At 32.4% G+C, this 26,037-nt stretch overlaps 4 protein-coding genes across 7 annotated transcripts; 1 reads left to right on the forward strand and 3 right to left on the reverse strand.

The window, feature by feature from the left end:
• Window positions 1-437: 437 nt before the first annotated feature.
• Window positions 438-3,000, reverse strand: LOC108815518 (transcription factor MYB17). The gene is made up of 5 exons (XM_018588097.2): window positions 2,697-3,000; window positions 2,232-2,379; window positions 1,936-2,065; window positions 1,523-1,863; window positions 438-739 (listed from the first exon to the last, which is right to left on the reverse strand). The coding sequence occupies exons 2-5, from the start codon at window positions 2,362-2,364 to the stop codon at window positions 516-518; spliced, it is 828 nt and encodes a 275-aa protein (XP_018443599.2). The 5' UTR covers window positions 2,365-2,379; window positions 2,697-3,000; the 3' UTR covers window positions 438-515.
• A 1,977-nt stretch (window positions 3,001-4,977) lies between these two features.
• Window positions 4,978-8,985, reverse strand: LOC108818394 (DEAD-box ATP-dependent RNA helicase 12). Of its 4 annotated transcripts, none has more exons than XR_001944142.2 (10): window positions 7,306-8,985; window positions 7,140-7,227; window positions 6,828-7,062; window positions 6,496-6,734; window positions 6,082-6,333; window positions 5,811-5,991; window positions 5,647-5,735; window positions 5,488-5,561; window positions 5,260-5,396; window positions 4,978-5,181 (listed from the first exon to the last, which is right to left on the reverse strand). XR_001944142.2 is itself a non-coding variant. In XM_018591357.2 (9 exons), exons 1-9 carry the CDS (start codon window positions 7,506-7,508, stop codon window positions 5,318-5,320), a joined length of 1,440 nt encoding a protein of 479 aa, XP_018446859.1. In that variant the 5' UTR covers window positions 7,509-8,985; the 3' UTR covers window positions 4,978-5,317. The 4 variants fall into 4 exon arrangements, 1 of the variants encoding a protein (XP_018446859.1); XR_001944141.2 differs by having other exon boundaries at window positions 4,978-5,191; XR_001944143.2 differs by having other exon boundaries at window positions 4,978-5,191; window positions 7,140-7,203; window positions 7,306-8,983.
• An 11,851-nt stretch (window positions 8,986-20,836) lies between these two features.
• On the reverse strand, window positions 20,837-23,613 carry LOC108816812 (shaggy-related protein kinase beta). Its single transcript, XM_018589377.2, has 12 exons — window positions 23,205-23,613; window positions 22,892-23,125; window positions 22,743-22,802; window positions 22,388-22,660; window positions 22,217-22,291; window positions 22,085-22,141; window positions 21,867-22,007; window positions 21,722-21,772; window positions 21,537-21,632; window positions 21,376-21,459; window positions 21,177-21,279; window positions 20,837-21,094 (listed from the first exon to the last, which is right to left on the reverse strand). Exons 1-12 carry the CDS (start codon window positions 23,463-23,465, stop codon window positions 21,033-21,035), a joined length of 1,497 nt encoding a protein of 498 aa, XP_018444879.1. The 5' UTR covers window positions 23,466-23,613; the 3' UTR covers window positions 20,837-21,032.
• Window positions 23,614-23,979: 366 nt separating this feature from the next.
• LOC130498043 (uncharacterized) lies at window positions 23,980-24,354 on the forward strand (the record flags this gene model as incomplete). Its single annotated transcript, XM_056991382.1, has 1 exon — window positions 23,980-24,354. A coding segment is annotated over one exon (375 nt), but the record flags the coding sequence as incomplete, so codon positions are not given.
• Between the last annotated feature and the right edge of the window lie 1,683 nt (window positions 24,355-26,037).

Below are 26,037 nucleotides of genomic sequence, written 5' to 3' on the forward strand. Positions count from 1 at the left end.
TAGTTTGGGGTTATTTTATTAAATACTTAATTTGGGGGTTTTTACCTAAAACAAACTTAGCTGAGGGATTTTAGTGTTAAAATTCCTTTTATCTTTGGTAATCAAACCTTGTCAAATAGCTCTTTAACCTTTTAGAATATCAAAATGGAAGCAGGCCCAATAGATAAAGCCCACCTTATTCGGCATGAGTGGTGGTCACGACAACAGAGAACGACATCCTCTTTAAAAATTGCTTGAAAAGCTTCACGATTTTAGTCTTACGTGGCATTGTTAACAGTATTACCTGTCTCTCGGTAACCAGAGTTTTTATATTCGCCTACATCGCAGTTTACGTGATCGGCAACAGATTATTGGCTTGATGACTTTAGTACCCAACGGATAAGAAAATAATTAATTTAAAACCAACTAAATGCAAATTTACATAGAAATGTACTCCACTTCTGATCACTAAAGATCAGATGACCAAAGTTTGAATCTCTTTCTAGAATTTAGAAACCATGGTCCATGTGTAGCTGCTAACAATGTTCTCTTTCCAAGAAACTCATATCATCATCACTTATTGGGAAATCAAGAAGAAACTGAAGAGAGGTGTCTGATAAAACATCTTCAACATTATTAAAACAAGGAGAAGAAGAAGAATCAGAACCATGATGAGTGCCTATAACACACTCTTTCACTACAAGTGCATTTGATGAAGATGTTGTCCTCGAGCAAGGGCTTTGACTAATAGTAGTTGATGATGATACATAGAGATGTCAATTGGGCGGGCCGGGCGGGTTTGGGCGTGTCCGCATGGGCTTCATTTTTTTGTTGGACATTTTTGGTCGAAGCCCAAATAGAACCATGTCCAAATGAGACCATAACCAAATAAGACTCATGATTTGTTGGGCTGTCCATGGGACCCATACACCCATTTAATGTAAACAACATAATTTTCAGTTTTTTCGATTTTTGCGGAAAATTACGTTTTTTTAGTTTTGGCGGGAAATTACGTTTTTCGGTATTGACGGGAAATTGCGTTTTGATTTTGACGGGAAATTGGGTATTTCGGTTTTGGCAGAAATTGTATTTTTTCGGTTTTGGCGGAAAATTGTATTTTTCTGTCTTGGTAGGAAATTACATTTTTCCGGTTTTGGCGGGCAACTGTGTTTTTCCGGTTTTAACGGAAAATTACGTTTTTTCGATTTTAACGGAAAATTACGTTTTTTCGGTTTTAGCGGGAAATTGTGTTTTCCCATAACAAAAATCACAAATAAACATTTAGAAATCAAACTTTGAGGCTTCAGGAAGGAAAATGTTGAAAAAAGGATATTGTGTTTTTCCCAATTTGCTAAACCTAGATATTTTAGAATTTTGGGCCGCCCATTGTCCAACTGGTTAAACCCAATATTGTCCATGTTATAATTGGGCTCGTCCATGTGGACAAAACTTAGTTACTGGGTCAAAATGGGCATGTCCATTTCAGACCATATCAATTTGGACATGGGCCGCCCATTTATAACCGGCCCATTTGACATCTCTAATGATACACCAATGCTTCTGAAAGATTCACCAATCTCTGAGTTCCAAATGCGTAAGAAGTGATCACATTCATGTTTCACTACTTCTCCACCAGAAGGATTAAAAAGCAATGACTCTCTAGAGAGCCTTGCCTCAGCTTCAAGTCTAGCACTTTCCCATTGTGCCATGTGGCGAGTTGTTTGTGAAGCTGGAGCTTGCATGGCTAACGCATATGAAGGTAACGGCTCGTGGGTTTTGGGATCGAGACCTATACTTAGCATACGTTTCTTCAAGTGAGTGTTCCATAAGTTCTTGATCTCGTTATCTGTTCTCCCTGGTAGCTGTGCTGCTATAGCAGCCCACCTGACAACAACAAATAAAACAGAGGATTCAAACAACAAGAAACAGAACTTCATAAGACAATATAGAATCAACCTGTTGCCAAGAATGGCGTGAAGTTGGACAACGAGTTTCTCCTCCTGGGGAGTGAATGGACCTCGCTTAATGTCTGGTCTAAGATAGTTGGTCCATCTCAATCTACAACTCTTTCCACAGCGAAGTAAACCTAATCAATTGATGAAAACTTTTTTCCATGAAAACTATAAAGAACCCTAGCAGTTACTTGAGGTTGAAGGAATAAGATGGAAACTTTGTTTTTTCTCTTTTTTTTGCTTTTTAACTGTCTCAAGAATCAAACAAAAGTTCAAAAGAGGAAGGAATGTCAGTTTTACCAGCTTTCTTTGGAATTAATCTCCAGCTTCCATGGCTGTTTTTCATGATATATTCAACAAGAATCTCATCTTCTTCAGGAGTCCATGGACCTTTCTTCAAACCGTTCTTGTCACAGCAAGGCTTTCTTCCCATTTTGCTCACCACTCGCTAACAAAAACCGAAAACCCTTTACAAGTTTTGAAGATTAGAGAAGAAGATGAAACACAGAGAATGAAAACTACTTTTCGTATAGTAAAAGTTGTAAGTTTATAGAAGAGACCGACAAACCTCCAAATGAATCAAAGTGAGAATTTTTTAGAAAGAGATAAAACTATTAATGTGTTTTTGGTCTGGTCTGGTTTTAATGTCGTAAAGATTAAATAAAAAGCCGGAGGAAGGAAGCAATGACTTAAGATGGATGATTATATTATTTATATATAGATAGATATAAACGAAATGAGGTATACGCAAATCGAAATAAATACGATTGTGTGTGTGGAGTAGAGAACCAAATAAGGACGATCAGTGAGCTTCGAGCCGGCCCTGGCGCCATTTATTACACGCAAATTTCGTACAACATTTATGATATTGTATTCAATGTTTGTGACAGCAACAGCAGGTTGTTCAATCAAAACATTTTTTCAAAGATGCAAAGATATAGCAAGTAGAGCTTTGAGATTTCGATTGATAACAATGAAGGTGTGCATATGATATAGATTGGGTTGTAGAATACACGTAAGGCAAAGTAAAGAAGTGGGTAGGTATTTCTCAGGTCTTCAGTTTGCAAGAAACAGGAAATGAAAAGAGCATTGAAAGCGGATAATACGTGACATCCTTTTTTAGCCGGGAAACAAAGACACAGAGCAGCATTCATTGTCATTTTTCTTAGAAAAATAATTGAAAAGTTGTTAGTAAAGAAAGGAGCAGAAGTGGAAGTAATGTAGATGACAGGGACTTGTACTCTTGACTCTTGTAGACTAGTAGAGCCCAAGGAAAATAAGTTTGATGCGACAAACAAGGAGTATAAAGTAAAAACGAAAACGCTCTGATGTTATTAGACCATATACAATGATAGCGTTGAATTTTTGAAACTTTGCCATGAAATTATTGAAAAACTTAAAAACATGACAGTGTTTTTCCCTTTAATATTTTATTATTTTATTCACTTTGGTTACTTCTGTCATTTATTATACTATAGCAAATTGTTTTTCCCTTTAATATTTTATTTCAAATATTGTTTTCTTGTGTCCTACAAAAAGAAACTAGTTTCATATGTTTTGGATATATATATAAAAATTTCATTTATCATAAGTTTCTAAATGAAAACCTAAAAAGCTGGGATCCACAAATTATTTTATTCACTTTGGTTACTTCTGTCATTTATTATACTATAGCAAATTGTTTTTCCCTTTAATATTTTATTAAAGTTTCTAACATGTTGAAACCTAAAAAGATGGGATCCACAAATTATTTTATTCACTTTGGTTACTTCTGTCATTTATTATACTATAGCAAATTGTTTTTCCCTTTAATATTTTATTTCAAATATTGTTTTCTTGTGTCCTACAAAAAGAAACTAGTTTCATATGTTTTGGATATATATAAAAATTTCATTTATCATAAGTTTCTAAATGAAAATATGAAAAAATAAATAAAAGAAAACAAAATATGAAGTGGAAGAAAAAGAATACGAGGTGGTAGATAAAAAAAAAGAAAAAAAAAGGCTATTGCAAAAATCTAACCAATGTACATAGATTAACAATAGTGAATAATAGCCTTTTAAACATATATTTTTAGTCGAATCACCTTAGTCTACTAGTTAAAATTTAAAAGCTTATATATTAAGGTCTTAAATTCGATTTCCAAACTATAAAATTTCTTGCAATTAAAAAATATAAGTTTTTAAGGGTTTTTGAGTTTTGTAGGCAAAGTTTATCCATCTTAAATGCCGTACGTGCAGAACCGTCCGTCGATCCAAATGTTCTGGAGAAAGCTTCATCGTGAAATTATTATCCGTAAAGTTGTTCATCACCATGTGTTGCATGTAGTTGTCATCATAGCTAATAGAGTTAGGATTATACGATGATGTAATGTGTGCTATTCAGTATTTAAATTTTTTTTTTCTTTTCTACTCTTGTAGTTTTTGTGTAATAAGTGATATGTGCTTGAGCTTGTTACTTTTTTTTTGAAGACATGCTTGAGCTTCTTACTATTACTAGTTGGTTTATTACTAACATTTACAGAATCCATAATGGGCGAGCAGAAAGTCGACACCGTCATGGTTGTCTAGGGATCACAAAGAGTCAAAGAAAAAGAAGATACTGTTGTGTCATGACCTTGTAGACAATATGTGGGGTTCCATTTAATATCTCCATGAATGTGGTCAGTTACAAGTCAAAGCCATAGATTAATAAATTATTGTTCAATATTTTCATATAAGTGCAACCTTTTTCTACAAACATATTATTTCATATATGTTTATTTTCATGAAAGAATTAAATGCGACATATCCATTCATCAAATGCCGAGATATCTCCACAGGAATCTGAATCTGAATCTGAATCTGAATCACATGAGTTATATTGAAAAAAACAAGTAAACCAAAAACAAAGAAATGTCTTAAAAATAATTCTCAACAGATAACAGGGATAAAGTTGGTAGTAAAAAACGAGATTAGGAAAAATAAGAAGTGCAACTTTCACAACAGTGAGATTCTAAATGGGCTAGAGCAAATATTCATTTAGATAAAAACCCAACACGGAAAAGAGTAGGAGAGTCTTATGTTCTCTTTATTACTTGACCGCCAAGTCAAAGATAATGTTCAACGTTAACATATTTCAGTATAGACACGAAACAAAGTCTAGAGAAAGATTATAAACCAAACCACTCAGGTTCGTATCTGCGACGAGTTGTATTGTACATAAACCGCCAAGTATCAGTTGCCTCATCACCTCTTAGCTTGAGAAACACCTGAACATTGCTGCACATTGGTCTTAGGATGAAATCAATGTTGTTTTTGACAAATCTAAGAAGAAGAAACCGCCTCACCATTTTCATCAACACTGTGACTCGTCGGGTGGTAACATTTTCTCGTGTGGTTACAGGTTTACTGACAGTAGATTGCTTGATCGATCTGAGAAGGAATTGGTTTGATTTCAGTGCCAAGTTCTTGCTCAGTCTGATACCTGTTTTCAAAACTAAATGTCTGAGAAAACTATAACAAAAACGAAAAAAAAAACGACGCGGTAAGAACATTGGAGAGGAAGAGCGACTTACATTTTGAAACGGTCCTCATATGTTACCAAATTCACAGCCAACCCAAGGTGTCCAAACCGTCCTGATCGGCCCACCTGGACATTTTCACAGCATGAATTAAGGAAAACAAGGTTGGGTACTAGAGAAGCTAGAACAAAAAGAGGTTTTGTTTCGACCTACCCTGTGTAGATACGACTCAGAAGTCCTCGGAAAATCAAAGTTAATCACTACATTCACAGCTTGAATATCAATTCCACGAGTAAACAGATCTGCACCAGAAATTTTCAGTAAGTTGTAAAACATCATCATTCAGCATAGTTCAAAGTATATGTTCGAAAGCATACCAGTGCAGACGAGATTTCTGCAAGCACCATTGCGAAACTCATGGAACACTCTGTTCCTATGGTCTTGAACCATCTTCGCATGAATGTAGAAGCACGAATAACCGAGTTCCGTAATTTTCTTAGCCAACAGTTCGACGCGATTAACAGAGTTGCAAAAGATTATCGACTGGTTTATTTGCAGCTGCAATTAAAAACGATATAACCAGCTTAGATGATCAAAATCGAGTAGCAGATAGCTATGTGGTTACAGGGATTGTTTTAAACATCTGACCTTAGAGAAAAGTGTGTTGAGGCAGTGAACCTTCTGTCTCTCTTCAACAAAAGCGTAATATTGTGTGACACCCATTAGCGTGAGTTGATCCATGAGATTGATAACGTATGGTTTCCGGAGATGCCGATCCTTAAAAGCCTTCACAGTGACAGGAAATGTAGCCGAAAACATCAGAAACTGACGATTCTCTGGCAGAAACTGTATCAGTTCCTCTAGAGAAGGTTGGAATTCTGCAGACAAAAGCTTGTCGGCCTGGTAAGATAGTTTGTAAAGAGTTAAAAACTTTGAAGCTAAATGGCACAATCAAACAAAATCAACATCAGGTAGAACTTTATAATCCACTACAGTAAGAACTTTTGTCATCACGCTTTTAGCAATAAATCACAAAAACGAAGATACAGTAAAAGAGCTCACCTCATCCATCACAAGCATCGTACAGTCTTTCAAAACACACACTCCCTTTTTGGTAAGATCCAATATTCTTCCAGGAGTTCCAACGAGCAGATGTACAGGCTGATGCAACCGCATGATATCATCTCTCAGACTGGTACCGCCAGTGGTGACCATAACCTGGATGTTCAAATATTTGGAAAGCTCCTTGCAAACCTGCGAAGTCTGAAGGGCCAGCTCTCGCGTTGGAACTAGAATCATGGCTGTATAAAAAAACCAAAACACAGTCAGACAGTAACTATATTTTTGTGTTTTCACAGATAGAGAAGGAGTTCCAAACAAAAACCAGCATACACCTTGAATAACATTGGTATTAGGATCAATTCTCTCTAAGACAGGAATGCAGAAAGCACCAGTCTTTCCTGTACCGTTTTTGGCTCTAGCGAGAATATCACTACCGGTCAAAGCAATGGGAATGCTCTCTTCTTGAATGGGAGATGGCTTCTCGAAACCCTTCTCGTATATTCCCTTTAGCAGATCTCTTTTAAGAAAGTAATCTTCGAATTCGTTTCCTTTTGTAGCTGTAACATCCTGCAGACAAAATATTGAGCAAGAAGGTTCAAATACACATAAAGAAAGAGAACCAAATCTCAGAGGGGAAGCTAAACCGCAGTCTGGTAACGAGTATCAGGAGGTGGGAGCTTTAACGTTGCCTTCCAATCTTGGTCGCCACTGAGAGTAACGGAGCCATTGAATCTATCAGCACAAGAGAGATAATATCTAATCCAAATCGTAATAAAACAGTTGTTTCCAAGAAAACGAGTAATAAGTTACTTATGATCGTTGCTAGGTACGGGCGGCTGAGACGACGCCGTGTTCTGGACCTCATTGGCGTTCCCAGGAAGCTGAGCGCGTCTTGACCACTGTTGCTGCTGATGTTTGTGAGGCTGACCGTGCTGCGATTGATAAGAAGGACGCGGCGGGGCTCCACGTCGCGTTCCGGACTCCGGTGGATATCGTCCTCTGTTGTTATTCATCGCAATCTCTCTCTCTTGATCTCGAAAACTGGAGACAGGTAACCCTAAATCTATACAATACCGCCGTAACCTAATGCTGGTTCAAAACCTAGGGGTTTTACTGATCGGAGTGTTCAAATAAACCACAAACCGGTCAGCCAAATAACCGGAGAAGAAGAAACGGATGGATCGAGAGCTCAGATTTGTTTTATTCACAAACCGAAGAATGAGAAAGCGAGTGTAACAGAACTTTTTGCTCTCCTCCGGCCTTCTTGTTAGGGCGTCAATGGAGTTTCCTCTTCTTTCAGACTTTCTCCCTCTGTTATTTGTTATTTATAAATATGACCCTTCATCTTTCTATACTTTATACGATTGTCTTGATTTTCTGTTATTTCAGTGACATACCACTCTTTTCTCAACGCATTACATTTATGATCCCTACATTTTGTATACTTTATAGTAATAATAACAAACAACTTCAAAGTTCTTTCTGATTCTGAGTCCTCTTTGTCGATTATTTGAAAAGAACCCCTGTACTATCTATTATTTGACCTTTACTTTTTAAAGGTTGTGATGGTAAATCAACTTTTTTTGTTGGTAAATCAACGTTAACATCTGTAAATTCTTTAAGAAATTTCCAAAGTCTTAAAAGTCTCAATCAGGTTTTATTGGTTTAAAAGTTTTCAAAATCTTTTCAAGTCATTTTAATCATTTTGTTTACTAATCAACACTTTTTTTCTAAAGCATAAAACATGGTTACTGTTTCTTTTTTAGTTACAGCAGCTAAAGTATGTACAACATCTTTACAGCAACAGCTCTAATTTTTACAATATATACATCATTTTCCCCTATTTGATTGTTTTATATAAATGACCCGGTTTTTTGCCCATTTCAATTTCTCAATCTAGTTTTGATAAATGATAGTTAAAAAAAAACACGAGCTACCCAGATTTAGAATATTGAACCATAGACGATAAAAGTCTATAATGGGCTCTCCTTATTCGAATCTTATCCATCAGAACCAAACTCTCAATCCAAGATTTTAAATGAAGGCAGAAAGATCACAAAAGAGCTTTGATTCTTGTTGTCTCTATTATGATCTGAAAGCTAAGGAAGAGGATAACAAAAGGATAGAGACAGAGAACAATGGATTTTACTGGGACACTAGACAAATGCAAGGCGTGTGACAAGACTGTATATGTTATGGATTTGATGACATTGGAAGGAATGCCTTACCACAAGTCATGCTTCAGGTGCAGCCATTGCAATGGCCCTCTCGTGGTATCTACCTCTTCTTCCTCTCTTCTTATGATTCTTCCAAGATCGTTCCACTGTTTTGGTGGGGGAAAGAAACTAGAGGAGTCTATCTTATCATTCGCAGATTAGCAACTATCAGTCGTTCCGGTCTTGAACCTATTCATACGAAACATATGTATGGAACCCATAACCTTTTAACTCTTTGATACCAATTTTTCATTGTTGTTTGATGTCAAAGTGTATAAACTTGTGGAATTGTTCTAAAACAAAGAACAAAACTAGATCTTAAATATCTCATTATATAATATGAAATTAATAAAAAGGTACAATAATTAATCAAACTTCAATAAATAAATAAAACTTAAAGAAAAATAAAACTAAAAAGCATAGAGATTTGTTATTAACTTTTTATTATTTAGTTTTCATATTTATCTGATTGACATATAGGGAAAACATCAAAATATTAAATGATTTGAATATATTAATTAAAAAACATGATTAAAACATATAGCTATATAGTTTTGTTAGATGAGTTTCGATGAAAAAACAATAAAAAGGTTTGACAGATTCTTGTTGATTATAAGGATACTATAAATTTCTTTTGTTGCATAACTAAACTTTAATAATTTTAGTTTCTATGTTATTTAGAGGCTCAGTAATTAGTTTCATATTGGACCTCAAATATCTCAGTATCGGCATATAATCTGCGGCAAAATATTTTTTTCCAGGGACAGTGCTATTGGATCATCCAAACTTGTATAAGATTGATTCTCTATATTCATACTGACATTGCAACTTTTATTGCTTGTTTTGATTATGATGGATACATCACTATGTCTATGGCACATATGCTAAGATTTGCAGTCTATAGTTCATGTTGTGATGCTAAACAACTGAAATTAAAATTCACATTTGCATTAAATTTCAATATAAATTTCAGTCATTTTTATTAAAAGAGTAGTATATTTTATGATAACATAAATAACAAATAAATTAAGCTTTACATTTGAAAATGCCGCCGCAGGTTGTGGTTCCTTCAAAACACCTGCCAGATCCTTTCCACTTGGCAGTACGTACACTGATCAGCACATCGTTTAGGATCACAAATTCCTGATTCAACAAAATATTCATGACACAGTTCTTGTCCTTGTGACTCCATCGTCACTGTTCCTAAGAATATATTTAAATACATATATTAGTATCATCTCAATTATTTTGTTTTTTTTGTAAACTAAAATTATAGACATACGTCATGGAGGGAAAACAGAATAATCAATTATTTTGTTATAAATCAAAAAGGCTACGAACAAATAAACATTATGAGGCAAAGAAGAAAAATATAAAAATATTGAATAAATTCTGAGTGTAGGACAAACCTAAAACAAGAACAATCATGAAAATAGCAAGAATAGTGGTTTTAGCCATATCAAATGATACAACAAGAATATAAATCTATTTATATAAAGAAGAGTTGTTTCTCTCCTGCTGACACATCAGCATCTATGTCACAAATTCGAATGACGAAGAACCGACAATCGGGTCTTGCTGGGCTTTTACCGTAACGCGTATAAGTATTAAGCCCAATAGATAGAGAAAGCCTTTATTTGTGAGAAGGTAAAGCTATATACGAAATTGGGATTTCATCGTCTTCTACGATCTGTCACGACCTGAACCAACCATGGAGATTCTGAATTTCAATTGAGAAGAATCGTCGTGGAGAAACTCTGTGTTATACTTTGTTTGTGTCGTTTCGTATTATTCATCGCCGTTTATGCATAGACATTTTTCTCCATTCGAGATTCTAGGGTTCGTCGTCTCTTGAAGACATGGTTTTGTATATCAACAATGGCGATTATGAAACGGGGCGTGACTCGCTGCTTCATCGGAACCCTAAGCGTCGGAGCATGTTTCATGTCGGTTTCTCGATTCGTTTCCTCCGAACAGTTACAAGTCGCATTGATGAATCGTAATTAATCAAGCTTTAACTCTTCCTGCCCACAATCAATCTAATCCATCTTGGAAGCGGTGATTCTCACCTATAAAAAGGTGTGGCTAATCATTGTTCATCATCTTCACAGTTCGTTCCTAATCTCAATTTCATTTGTGTTTCTCTCTGAGTTGAAGGCTGGCCATTGTTCTTCCATGGTGGAGGTGTGATTGCTCCGATTCTTGGGAGCAAGGAACATTAAACGTCGTGGCAAGTAGATGGGTTTTGACATGTTCCTCCTCGATGCTAAGGTTATTTATTTTGTCAGACTCATTATAGTTGTATTTTTAAACAGATTCTGACGTATAAACAGAATCTCAGATTTTTTTTGAATCTTTGACCTGCAATAGCATTAACATTGTTGGTGTACTCTGGTATGTTGGACCCTTGGGCATGTTCTTATTATTAAACTGCAAGAAAGTCACACACACGCATACGTAATCACGTTACTTAAAAATACTTTCTATTTTGTTTTTCAAAGCTACTGTGTGGAGATGACAATAGTTGATAAGACTGCGGATTGGCTATTTGTTGGTTTCGATGGGGAAATTACGAAGTTACATAACATGCGAGCCTATGAAGCCGATCATCTACTGGTACATATCTGTTTCAGCATGTAGCATCGTTCTATACATCCAATTAAACTGTAACATCCCGAGTTGTGATATGTGAAAAGGTTTAAGAGAATTGATTTGGCTACCTATGTCACCAAAGTTGACTTACCTTTTCCGTCACACATCCGTTTAGAACTCCAGAGTTAAGCGTGCTTGGGCTGGAGCAGTGAAAGGATGGGTGACCTATCGGGAAGTGATTCGCGATACCGTGTAAGTGAGGCCAAAGCACGGGGAAAGGTCGGGTGGTGATTGCAGGGTCAGTAAACAATGATTTCGAGCCTTGGAAAAATTAACGACCGATCGACGGATAGGATGGGGCCCACGGGCCGAGAGAGCGGGCGTGGGTGGCCCATTAGCCGTGGGCGGTCGGGGCGTTACAAGTGGTTTTAGAGCTGGTTAGCCGTCTCAGTTCTGACCTGAGAGGCGTCTTGAGACCTGTCGTGGGGCGCAACGAGGACGTTGCGTTCTTTGAGAAGGGATGAATTGTAACATCCCGAGTTGTGATATGTGAAAATACTTAAAAGAATTGATGTGGCTACCTATGTCACCAAAGTTGACTTACTTTTTCCGTCACACATCCGTTTAGAACTCGAGAGTTAAGCGTGCTTGGACTGGAGTAGTGAAAGGATGGGTGACCTATCGGGAAGTGATTCGCGATACCGTGTAAGTGATGCCAAAGCACGGGGAAAGGTCTGGTGGTGATTGTAGGGTCAGTAAACAATGATTTCGAGCTTTGGAAAAATTAACGACCGACCGTCGGATGGGATGAGGCCCACGGGCCGAGAGAACGGACGTGGGTGGTCCATTAGCCGTGGACGGTCGGGGCGTTACATAAACATTTACCACATAGGCTAGCGAAGGAGTGAACCAGAGGGAGGACTTGCACATTCCAAAGTTAGGGTTAGCAGCTACAACTTCACTGCCAACCATCAGACATTAACTATCTCTCGCATTCTGAGCGGAGGTGACCGTGTGCCACTACAAGACTTTGTTGCCAATGTAAGTCACATCTCATATTTTATTTTGTTCTCTACGTACTATGCAAATAGTGATATGTGCTTCGCTTTTAACATGATGTCAACGATGATGGTGGAGATGATATGCTTGGGAACAACTCAGTATCTACTAAGGTGCCTGTTGGTGGTAATTATGGTGAGGGATCGTCAGTAATAGGAACATCTTCTATTGGTCGTACCACCAAGAACTCTTCAGCACCGTCAGCTTGAAGTAGCTGGATTCAGGTTTTTCAACTTGAATAAAGCTTGGACATCAATTTTTTTTTTTTGTGGTTTGTATTTAAACTTTTCTTCTACATTTTGCTATGTTTTTCAAACTGTGTTCAAAAGTTAAGCTTTAACTAATATAATATTTATTACAATTACTATGTTCTCTTATTTTTGGTTTAGATTCAATCATCTATACATTTCACTTTTCCAACTGTCATGTTTCAATGTCTTTTTTAATATAATTTTTATTTGTTTTGATATGCTCTCCTCTTCGCTTTCAGTATTAGTCCACTTCTTATAAGAGATTCCCAGTTAAAAAGTGAAATTTTTATCGCACATACTACTGCTTTTGGAACTAATTAAACTACAAACACACAAACCATAAAGCTATAAAAAATGCAGCCCAACAATTTACTTTAAACAGAGTAATAAATTTATGTAGATGATTTTGCCAAAGTTTGTTCCTTCCATCAGACATTTTTACTCCTTTAAACAGTCAATAGATTGGTGTAGACAACACTAACGACTAACATTATCACACTAACAACCAAATGAACATAGACTAAATATAACCAAATGAACATAAACTAAATACTTACACAAAAAGTTAAATCTTCGACATAAACCAATACAACATATCCTACGCATAGCGCGGACCAACCCTAAGACAAAAAGTAATGGCTATCAACAGTAGAATCATAAAATAGAACAGCCTAAGGATTTTTTTATTCTAAGAATTATATTTTATAAGTTAGTCAGTAATAGTTATTTCAAATATTATAATCAAAGTAATGGGTAACTTCATTTTCACATATAATAATATATAAGATTCTAATAAACATGTAGACATATAAATAGTAACGATAGTTTCATATTATTTATTTATCTGTCCGAAAATAGTTTTAAGTTATAATGAATGCAGTGTCGACCCTAAAATATTTTGGATCTAATACGAAATTAAAATATGAGCCCTAAAATATTTTAAAAATAAATATAAAAATATTATTTATGATTAAAATTACAATTTAAAAAAAATATGTCTATGTAGATAATCTTTTTATTTAATTTTATTTAGTTAAGAAACAAAACTTCAAAAATTATTTTGTAATACATGTCTCATATAAGTTTTAGGATCCATTTTATATTTTATTCTACTAACAGCAACAACAATAGGTTTTAAAGGCACTAAAACTCATGAGTTATTTCGTTATATTGCATAAATCGTTAGTTTTAAAAGAAAATGTGGAAAGTAAAAAACAACTTAACACATGAAACAAATATATAACTAAGATAAAATAATTTTACTCTACTTACTCTAATTGTAAATTTAAAAATCTTTCTGACTTATTGGTATAGTTAAACTAAAATAAATATTGAGAGAAAGTACATAATTATATTTTTAAAAATTTATTATAATTATACAAGTTATAATTTATACAATGAAGAGTAAAATACATAGATAAAATTGTTGTAAAACAATTATGAAGACTAATTCTATTTAAACTAAAATTTAAAATAAATTTGTACTATCAATTTTAATTGTCCGCCCGCCCGTAGGGCGGGTTTACCCTAGTAAATAAATAAAGAACTGTTGTAGTTGTTTTTCATTCGTAAATTTCTTAGACATAACAAATAAGATGTATATATATATACAGAGTACCACAGATAATAGAAAACGGAGAATCAACGTTTTTAGTTTTAATTAATTAGGGTCAACTTGTAATTAATTAGATACATGAAACAAAAAATAGGAAAAATACCTCGAAAACAAACCAAATAAGAACTTAATAAAACATACTCTTTCTGTTTCATATTAAATATTTTTGTACTTTAAAAAAATATTTCACTTTATTTTAATTTTCAATGTATACCTCAAATTAAAATTCCACCTTTACCTTTATTTTAATCTACTAGGTTTTTTGCCCGCAATTGCGGGCTTAATAGGTTTAAAAATTATAAATAGATATATTATCAATTCAAAAACCATTAAAATAAAATTATTCTCATGTTTTTATTTTTTTATTTTAATAAAATATCTTTTATTACGAAAACAAAATTGAAATATTCATATACATAAACTATATTTATTTTAAAAATATTACGATGTAAAATATTTTTAGATAATATAATATATAATATTTTAGATAATGATGAAATACCAAACTAATGAAATTAATTTTAAATTTATGGGTAGTTATATATTAACAAATATAACCTAATTATTTATTAAGAATAATAAAAATTTCAACGTTCTAAATTTAAACGTGAGAGCAAACAAATTATTTTTTAAATAATAATATAAATAATTTTGAATTTTTAACTTTTTCATAAATTATCACAATAGGTGATTTTGATTGTCCAAAAAAGTATCGTAAGAAAATAAATGATTCATTCTATCTTATGTGATATATATTTATTAAACCAAATATAATATAAACATATATGTAATATTTTAATATTACTAAATTATAGTGTATAAGTTTGGCTATTATATTGTCTTTAGAATATTTTAACTATTTTAAAGATAATGATAAATTATCAGTTAGATCACTAAAATTATTTATCAATATTAATAATTAAGCATAAAATAAGACTCAACCTATAATTATGGTGAACATGACAAATAAGCAAATTTAATTCTCAAATTATAGTATAGATAGATAGATTGTTTTATATCTTAATTTTTTTTTTAACTTTTATGGCAGAAACAATTATTTTAAGATAAAAATCCAATACGTGAGAATTATCTTATTTTAAAAATAATTAATATTATTTATATAAATACATTTTAAATATATAATAAATTCACAAATAATAGTATAGATATTAAAAAGTTGCTTTATATCTTATTTTAAAACATTTATAATAGAAATAAATATTTTAAAATAAAAATATATAATTTTTTATTTTTTTAAAATAATCTGATTAATATAAATTTATTTTAATTATATATAAAAATTTATTAAGTATATTTTGTCCGCACGTGTGAGCTTAATCTTCTTACTAATATTTATTAGTTTATAATTTATTAATTCAAAAACCAGTATGATAATTTACTATTTATATTTTCAAAAAAATCAAACATCAAACTATATATATATATATGACAAAAACATTTCATTAAAATATGTATGAAAACATTCACATATTAGCAATATTTTAGAAAATATATTTATAGAAAATGGTTTTAGTTGGTTAATATTTAATTGTAAATAGTTTATGTTGTTTTATATCTTTTATAATTGAAAAATAAATTTTAAGATAATAACACAGATATTTAAAAAATTCTAAGATTATTAATAAAAAATCGTTTTAATTATAAAATCATTTTATATAAAAGTCATGAAAGTTAGTATTGACTTTAATCACTTAATTATTATAAATTGTTTTATATCTTCTTTTTAACTTTTATAACTGAAAAATATTTTAAGATAACAACACAATACATAAGAATTATCTTATTTTTTTAAAATAATATTATTAACAAAAGTTTGTTTTTTATTTTATAGTTAATTATATATAAAATTCATTAAGGGTATCATCGATTTTGACCACTCTAAACTTTTTACTTTTATATATTATTTTTAACTTTTATAACTGAAAAATATTTTAAGATAACAACTCAATACATAAGAATTATCTTATTTTTTAAAAAATAATATTATTAATAGTATAGATTCGTTTTTGATTATATAACTAATTATATATAAAATTCATTAAGGATATCATCGATTTTGACCACTCTAACTTTTAACGTGAGGGTTTTATTGCAAAAATTATTTCGCAAATAATAGTATAGATTAATAAACAAAATGTAAAATAACACGTATAGTAAAAAGAAAAATTTTTATTTAATGTGTACATTAAAAATGTAAAATAACACGTATAGTAAAAAGAAAAATTTAAATTAAAGATAAACGGAAAGAGTATGTTTTATTAAGTTCTTATCTGTTTTCTTTTTAGTTAATTCAAGATATTTTTCTTATTTAGGTTATGACTTTTTTGTTTCATCTATCTAATTAATTAATTATTTTTGATTAATTCTAGATATTTTTCCTATTTAGGTTATGAGTCATATTATTTATACATCTTATTTGTTATGTCTAAGATATTTACCAATACAAAACAAACTACATCAGTTCTTTGTTTTTTTATTCTTGGTGTATCATTTGAAATGGCTAAAATCACTATTCTTGCTATTTTCATGATTGTTCTTGTTTTAGGTTTGTTCTACACTTCAATAGTTTTATATTTTTTCTCATTTGTCTCGTAATGGTTATTTGTTCATAGCCTTTCTGATTTATAACAAAATAATTGAGATGATACTAATATATATTTAAATATTTATTTAGGAACGGTGACGATGGAGTCACAAGGACAAGAATTGTGTCATGAATATTTTGTTGAATCAGGAATTTGTGATCCTAAACAATGTGCTGATAGGTGTACTGCCAAGTGGAAAGGATCGGGCAGGTGTTTTGGAGGTACCACAACCTGCGGCTGCACTTTCAAGTGTAAAGCTTAAACTTTTTTTGTTATTTATGTTATCATAAAATATACTACTATTTTAATAAAAAGGACTGAAAATTATATTGAAATTTATGCAAATGTGAATTCTAATTTCAGTTATTTAACATCATAACATGAACTATAGACTGCATATCTTAGCATATGTGCCATAGACATAGTGATGTGTCCATAATCAAAACAAGCAATAAAAATTGCAATGTCACTATGAATATATAGAATCAATCTTATACAATTTTGGCTGATCCAATAGTACTGTCCTTGGGAGAATTACTTTGGCCTAGATTGTATGCATGGCACTGAATATAATTCAAAAATCAGCGTGATATACACTACTATTTTTAAAGTGATTTTGATTACATTTTATGTTTTCCATGATTTTAGACAATTTTGCTTATTTGTCATATTTTAGGATAAATCATTAATTTTAATAATATCATTATTTAAAAACTATCTTATTACTATTTGTCATATTTTAATAATATGTTTCATGTTCTCCATTATTTTAGGTAATTTTTCTTATTTATCATATATTAGGATGAATCATTAATTTTAATAATACCATTATTTAAACTTTATATTATTATATATATGTACATATTTTAATATATTTTAGATGATTGCTTATTAAATGTATATTAACAAATTCTAACAATATTATCATATTGATATTTAATTTATGATTTTAATAGTTAAATTTATCTTATAATTAATTAATAATCTTAATTTTAATAGTTGTATATTTTAATAAATAATGGAACATCAATATGGATAAGGAAATTTGACACTTGCTTTGTGTATCCACTGAATGTTAAAATTTAAATAAACATCCAATTACTCTTCCAAAAAACACTGACAGGAAAAAAATATATTTATGCTTTTAAGTTTTAATAATTTTAAATTTTAATAAATATTGAAACGTCAAAATGAAAAATAAATTCAACACTTTCTTTATATATCAACGCCATAATATATATGTCAAACTTTTTTTTGACATCAATATATATGTTAAATCATTAAATATTAAACTTCAAACAAGAATCTTGTCACTCTTCTAAAAAAAAGTCATCACGGGAGAAAAACTTATTTTGTCGAGGATATGTGTACATATTACTCATATAATGAATATATATATATATATATATATAGAGTATGTTTAGTAATAATAAACTAAATTTAATATAAACATAACTATAGTATTATTGTTAGAATTTGACATACAAAAATCAACAAGCTACAAAATACACAATACAAAATTTTGATTATTTTTGTTATATACTTCTAATTTTGACTCATGATTCATTAATTTAAATTTATATTATTATCTGACTTTTGTTAAATAATTAGAAGTGAAATCGGGACCGAATTCTAAATAGTTTTTTGATCCAATCTTTAAAATCACATTTGTTATATAATATGTAGTGTAATATATATCAATCAATTTGTAAGAGATTCTAGTTAGTGGAAAATATATCATATGTAAATACTTTATTGTATTCGTAATTTAATTATTTTGTTTCAATCTTTCTAAAAGAAAAGATATATATACACACTAAATTTGACGTCACTGCACTAATTAAAACTTTAAGATTTTCATAATTCTCAAAAAAAAAATACTAATGAACAAATTCTATCTGTATGGTGCCGTTAACTTAATTTCATCTATTATAAATATAACATTTATTGTATTGTTAACACATGTATAATAATTAAATAAGTAGAAGTAAGAGTTACAACATAATTTTAAGAACATATTTTAAAACTTTTATGTATTATATTATATTAAATATTCCGCTTGAAGCATTTTATAAATTAATATTTTTGTATAATATGGGATTTATCTTTCTATCGATTTGTTTGTGTTTGATTCCCTTTTTCATTTCAAATTTAATTATCAAAACTATTATACATTTCAAATATATACAAAAATTACTTACAGTAAATAACATTTAAATGCTATTATCCTATGGTATCGCGGAAAGTCATCTAGTAATTATTATTTATGATAGAAAATATTATTTTCAGATGGCAACACAATATATATAATAATCATCTTACATTTTTAAAAATATATTTTTATTTTTAGAATTTTATCATATTAATGCAAAAAATATTTTCCTTATAAATATTTTGATAAAATTATTTTATTATGTGAATTTTATCATCTTAATTGCAGATTTTATTTTGAGAATCTTAAGCATTTTTTTAGACTGTCTGATGCAAAACAGCTTTTCCTTAGAAAATAGAAACCCAATGAAGAATACTTTAATAATCTCTGGGTATTGCAAGTATGGAAGTGAAGAAGTTTCTGGTTTTGCTTTTGGAACCCCTGATGAGTACACTTTAGGTAGTGTTCTTAAGATGTGTACTTCTCTTGATTTGATTCTGAGAGGTGAGCAGATTCATGGTTTTACTGGCCAAACCGGTTTTGATTTGGATGTTGGTGTGGTTAATGGCCTTCTCGCTATGTATGCACAATGGAGACGCATCTCTGCAGCTGAATACCTCTTTGGGACCATGGCATTGTGAGAGGAATAACGTTACATGGACTTCTTCGATGGTCACTGGCTACTCTAGAAACGGATTTGTTTACAAGGCGATTGAGTCCTTCGAGTTGGTTCCATTGTGTCCCTAGTTCCATTCCTGTTAGGAGAATAAAAAAAGGTAAAAAAAAGGATATGAGAAGAAAAGGGAATCAACCAAATCAGTATATACCTTTCCTAGCGTTTTAACTGCGTGTGCTGCTGTTTCTGCAGGATTGGAGTTCAGATACATGGCTGCATAGTTAAGAATGGTTTCAAAGCCAATATCTTCGTTCACAGCGCAGTGATTGCTAATCTATGTATGCTAAATGCAGAGACTTTGCAACTGCAAAGTGTTAAATTAAATGATATAATCTAATCTCTCCTTAGTACATTTACATAAGTTAGTTATTACACAAAGAGTTGTAACTCTTCATGTTGTGTCTTTTAGTATGAAAAGTTGTATCTCTTATACTTACAATGATTCGATATCTATATAAAGGGCAATCATAAGTTGTAAACACGGTATACAAGAATCTGAATAATACAAAAAAAGTATTTTTATTTGCAGTTTAAAGTAAGCCTGAAACGTCCTTTCTCTCGCAGTCGTGTATAACAGTGTGTGATTTTTGTGTAAAACAAGCGGTTGGTAAAAGACTAACACAAAGAGCCTTGTTATATGGAAGTTGATGATGTGGTTTCTTTGAAGAAGAAGCTCGGTCTTTATTTGGAAGAATGCATGAGCGAGATATGAAGATAGATGATTTCACAATAATCCCATCCATTCTAATATGTTTCACTTCGTCTAGGACAGAAACGAAGATCGATAGCTTCTTCTGTACATTGTCTGATTGTGAAAACAAATAGGATACCAAACAATGCGGATATGTTATCAAACATGTTTTCTGCAGCGGGAAGAGAAGAGGAAGCTTCAAAGTTCAAACGTTCGTAGGCTGGTGAAATCTTGCAATATAAGCAAAGAGCCTGGTTGGAGTTTGAGTTTTGCACTCCATGACTTGGCTTACCAGCTCTAGCGTTCGGTCTACTTGATGTACCTCATGGAGCTACGTGTCTGTGGGGATTGCCACAATGCAATGAAGTACATATCGAGAAGTATACCTCAGGCATATCATCATCTTAAGAGATTTTGAACTGCTTTTCATCACTTTAGAGATGGAAAACTGTTCTTGTGAACGTTTTGCATAAAGAAGAAGAGTAAAAAAAACTCGGAAAATTCTGCAATTTCTGTCTGCAACAATGGAGTCTACAAAGTTACAAACTTACAAATCATACACTTTTTGGAACTGCTAGTGCAAGTGGTTTGCAGAGGTCAATGAGAGTTCATAACCAGAACAATGCCCAAAAAAAAAAAAAAAAATTTAGATATCAACATCTGTGTTAGACAAAAGTAGTTATTTCCTTGCATGTTCAGGGATTAAGCGATGACGCAATTCAACCGATGCACCAGCCAGTTCTGCAAATGAAATAAATTGCATTTTTTATTTTATATAGTTCAAGAAGGGAAAGATAAAGCAGAGAGTTGTTGTTATCAAAACCTTGAGCTGTGAAATCAAACAGTGGAGGAAGTGCTCTTCCATTAGGCAAGGATGCTCTTGGGTCTCTCAGATCATCAAAGAACGGGTGTGCACATGCTTCAAGCTGAATCATAGTTAACAAAGCAGCTCTTTTTTAATGATGACATGCTCGAAAAATAGGTTAGACATCAATCAATCAGCATTGTTCTCTCCTACTTACCGCTGTGCATCTCAGGTTTGGGGAGTACTGGAGGAGTCTAGAGGCAAGATCCATTGCTTCTGGAGATACCTGTCTCCGGAAAATCTGAAAAAAAGTGATAGTTGATAAGCAAAAACATTACCATTATCTGAAATTTACTTAGGCCTTTATGTAAAAATTACCTTGTGCCACGGCTGAGCTTTGATCTGAGGGAACTTGAAATCATTGTAACGAGGATTCATGTTCCTGATCTCTTCTCTTGCTGGTGTTCCCAAAATCTGATTCACACAGAAAAATTGCAGAACACAAACTCTGAGAATCTCTAACAGGAAAAGGACAAGAAAAAAAACACAATATGTTTCTTTACCTTGATGATCTCCACCAATTGATCAACACTAGTCTCTCCAGGAAACAGAGGCTGTAGCCGTTAAAAAACAAGACGCATATGTCAGATAAACTGTCTCAAGTTAAAAGTTTGAAGAAAACCATCACAACAGAAGATGTTGTCTTACATGTCCAAGAAAAAGCTCTGCCATGACACAGCCTACAGACCACATATCTATGGCCGTTGTGTACTCAGTTACCCCAAATATGAGTTCAGGAGCTCTGTAATACCTTGAGCATATGTATGATATATTGGGTTCTCCTGGAATCTGAAACCAAGAAGACAACACTCACTCACTCCCTCATGTTCTCTATAAACCATGCAGTGAAAATCTAAAGAACCTACCAGCATTTTGGCGCTCCCAAAATCGCATACCTTCACCTCATGTGTAACATTATTGACCTGCCAAATCCAGAAAATGTATTATTACATATACCGAACCCGAACAGGTATCTGAATGCTTAGGCCTATATTTACCAATAGATTTTGCGGCTTAATGTCACGGTGACACACTCCAACAACTCTATGTAGATAGTTCATTGCGCGGCAAATCTGATTTTTTTCAACAAAAGTTTCTCAGAGCCTAAAGAAGTGAGAGAGGATATAGAATGAACAAAAAGTTCAAGATCCAAAGTTAGTTTTTTTCACCTGATATGTATAGAGCTGAATATAGATCAAAGGCATTTGTTGATTCATCTTGGTGTAAGATCTCGAAGCCCTGTATATAGTCTCGGGTACATACTCAAGAACAAGGTTAAGATAAAGCTCATCTTTCTCAGTTGTGGAGAAGAAAGAATGCTTGAGGTCAACGACATTAGGATGATCAAGCATTCTCATTATCTGAAGCTCTCTGTTCTTGTATCTCTTGTCTTGCAACACTTTCTTGATTGCTACTTTTTCTTCTGTCTCTAAGCACTTAGCCTATACTCATTAAAAGAAAAACAATCACATTTTTTAAAACAAACTCATGAGAGACTTCTGTTTTTGTTTTAGTTTTTATTACCTGAAAGACAACACCGAATGAGCCAGTGCCAATCACATGTTCAGCTCTGTAGGAGATTGTCTGAATAAAAAACACATAATAACAATCAGACTTTCATGAAACAGAATGTTAACAGAGAATTCAATCAAAACAAAAAAACCGTTAATCACCTTTTCTCTTTGATCGTCCAGACCCTTCTTTGTGGTGGTAATGATCCGACCAGACTCAGTCCCATTCCCCTTGATGATCCCACCGTCCTTATCCTTGTCGTCATCATCGATTCCCATCTCTTTTGGTAATGAATCAGAATCCTCTGTTTTAGAAACAGAGTCTTCTCGTGTGTTCTCTTCTATCTCATCACGAATATGGTTAGGCTTTGATCTCGGCGTCTCGGAGTCTCCTACCTATATAAGTTGCCAAAAAAGAAAAGCTTTAAAAAAAACCCTAACATGCATAGAGTACGTAAGAAAGAAAGATCTTTACGTTATCAGAAGAGACGAAGCCACGCCCAGAAGCCATACTCGTCAATCTACGCATCACATTCATAGTTTTGAGCAGACTTTTTTTTCCCACAAACAACAAAGTGGGCTTAACGAGAAAACACGAAGACGATGATGATGATGATTCACGGAGAGGAGAAAGAAAGAGAGAGAGACGATGATGCCAACTTCTCTCCCCTTTCTTCCCTCTTCTGCCAGAAAAAAAAATTAACAAAGAAACCGAAAAGTATAGATTTTTGTTCATTACAGTGACTATATATAAACATATTTATAGAAAATTTATATCTACGGAGGAGCGGATATAGCTAAAGAGAAAATAGGTGGCAAGATTTCTCGTTTATGATCGGCCATGATCTAACATTGGAGAACCAATCATTCTCGATTTCTGTTATGAACTAACAAAAAAAAAATACGTGTACAGATATCATATGACGATCATGACCGTTTGTTGTTATCTCTTGTACTAAATCGGCCGTTTGTTATTTATTTTAGCCAGATAAAAAAAAAAGATAATAGAAGGAATATATTATTATCTAACGACGTCTACGGCTAGTCCAAAACTAAACCCTATCCTTAAATCCCCTATATATTAAAGGAGAAGCATTTTTAAGGCTTTTCTTAAACGATTTTGGTGAGAATGCATGAGAAAACTCTATTCCACGTGTCATTCTGTGAGCGATTTTAAGAAAAACGGATCATTTAATTATTTGCTTTCTTTCCTTATTTGCTTATATTACATAAAACTTTACGACTAATTTTTTGCGATCCTCGTCTGTTTCTTCATGGTCTTTCTCTGCAACGTCCAGTCCATCAGGTACTACGCTCATGTGAGTTTCCTCATCACTGTTCCCGTCTCGAGAGGGAAGAGAGAGCACTGTGAGTACGTGTCTAGAAACCTGAACAGAGCTAGCTACTTCTGGTCTCTCGGATTGCGAGCTTTCTACTTCTCCTTCCCGCTCTTCCTGTGGAACTTCGGTCCCATCCCTATGTTTGTGTGTTGCTGTATGATGTCGTCGATTCTTTATTTCTTGGATACCACCACTAGCTTCACTAGGCATCTCCATAGCGAGTCGTTCAGAGAGATTGTTGAGTCTATGGACGGTGAAATCGAATCAGCCGTTCATTCTCTGTAGAATTTTCTCTATTTTTTTCTTGTGTGGATGTTCGTTGAGTTTCAAGAGTTGTAGTATTAGCGGAATTTGTTTGTAATGTGATGAAACAACCTTGTCTGCGTCCGAGAGCGCAAACGCTTATGTAAAACGCAAATAAACTGTCCAAATAACATGTTATATAGCATGTAGACTATGTAATCTCTTGCACATTGTTGTCATTATTGGTTAACTCATTGCCTTTGAGATAATACAGTGTTCTGAACCGAAATTACATACACTACAAAATCGAACTATGCTTAGAAGACCTGATTAAGAAAAACATAAGTTCAACAGCGTCATCTTGATTAGTGTTTTCCATGCAAGAAAACTTCTTCAAATCCCTGCCAAATTAATCAAAGAAAGTTTAAGAAAAAGTTGGTAGTAAGAAATTTGACTGTGCGATTTTATTTTTTTTATTTTGCCAAAAACGTTTCAGTGAAATGGTAAAGAAACACAAGAGATCTTGTATATAAAGCTGAGCACATTCTTTTTTAAGTAACTCCAAAAAGATTTTTTTTTTAAAAAAAGGAAGTCTCTTAGACACCCTAAAATAAGTTTTAATGATCAAAATAACCCACAAGAAAAAAAATGTCCAAAATTTTCTATTAAGGATCCAAAAATAAATTACCATTAATGAATAATACATTTAATTTAAATAAATATCATTAATGAATAATACATCTAATTTAAATAAATATTTTTAAAATATTTATTTAAGAATTTATCATTTTAAATTTTATATTAATTCTTAAATTGTAGACTCTAAACTCTAATCCTCAAATCATATAATATCTAATCACAAAAAGTTATAACATGATTTTAGACTAATTAACCCAAAAGGTATTATGTGCTTTTAAACCTTTTATATTTTTCCATCGTGATCTATTTTGTGACAAAAAAGTTTGGGATATTATAGATCTCTGAAAAAAACACTTGGATACATAATTAGGTTTAGTCTAAAATAACAGAATTAAACTAAAGCTATAAACTGGAGATCAAGAAGTAAGCTTTTAGACTCTGTTAGACCAAAAGAAACTGAACTGCAACCTGCAAAAGGTTGATTAGTCAATGCGAGTTGATATATTTTTGTAATCAATCAAAGTATGAAAATTTACAAACACATATACTATCAAGTATGATAGAAAAGATGTACAACAAAACATTAAAAAAAAAATTCTTAACTGAGGTGTATTGGCGAGATATTTGTGTTTACTGATGAAAAAGAAAACACTCAAGTATTTATGAGATGCATGCACCCATGTAATGTTAGTATTGTGCATATCTGTGAATGTATTATATATTTGTGTAATCTGTGCGCGTGTGTAAGGTAAGAGAGATGAATAAATAATGTTATTGACAGAAGTATAGAGCATATCTATATTGCTCTGTTCACCCGACTTGAACAGAGTTATCAAACTATGCTTCCTTCTCGAACTCAAACTAAAAATATACAAACATATCTATATTGCTTTGTCGCTCTGTTCACCCGACTTTGCGTGAGCTTAAGAGCATATCTATATTGCTATGTCGCTCTGTTCACCCGACATGTGGTCTTGATTAGAGGCCAAAGGTACAATGTCGCTATAGCAAATAAACTAACTGAACTCAAACTACGATTCCTTCTCGAACTCAAACTAAGCTTCCTTCTCGACCACAATGTTCATA

The sequence above is a fragment of the Raphanus sativus genome, chromosome 7, assembly GCF_000801105.2.
Source record: "Raphanus sativus cultivar WK10039 chromosome 7, ASM80110v3, whole genome shotgun sequence".
In the NCBI taxonomy this organism is placed as follows: Eukaryota; Viridiplantae; Streptophyta; class Magnoliopsida; order Brassicales; family Brassicaceae; genus Raphanus; species Raphanus sativus.

Coding starts and splice junctions, on each gene's coding strand:
- LOC108815518 (XM_018588097.2), bottom strand. CDS start 2,364: ATGGGAAGAAAGCCTTGCTGTGACAAGAACGGTTTGAAGAAAGGTCCA. Junction 2,066..2,231: donor ATTAATTCCAAAGAAAGCTG/GTAAAACTGACA, acceptor TCAATTGATTAG/GTTTACTTCGCTGTGGAAAG. Junction 740..1,522: donor CAGAAGCATTGGTGTATCAT/TAGAGATGTCAA, acceptor TCTATGTATCAT/CATCAACTACTATTAGTCAA.
- LOC108818394 (XM_018591357.2), bottom strand. CDS start 7,508: ATGAATAACAACAGAGGACGATATCCACCGGAGTCCGGAACGCGACGT. Junction 6,735..6,827: donor TAATACCAATGTTATTCAAG/GTGTATGCTGGT, acceptor TTTTTTATACAG/CCATGATTCTAGTTCCAACG. Junction 6,334..6,495: donor CGATGCTTGTGATGGATGAG/GTGAGCTCTTTT, acceptor CTATCTTACCAG/GCCGACAAGCTTTTGTCTGC.
- LOC108816812 (XM_018589377.2), bottom strand. CDS start 23,465: ATGAACAAAAATCTATACTTTTCGGTTTCTTTGTTAATTTTTTTTTCT. Junction 22,008..22,084: donor TTGGGAGCGCCAAAATGCTG/GTAGGTTCTTTA, acceptor TCTTGGTTTCAG/ATTCCAGGAGAACCCAATAT. Junction 21,095..21,176: donor GTTTGATTTCACAGCTCAAG/GTTTTGATAACA, acceptor TTTCATTTGCAG/AACTGGCTGGTGCATCGGTT.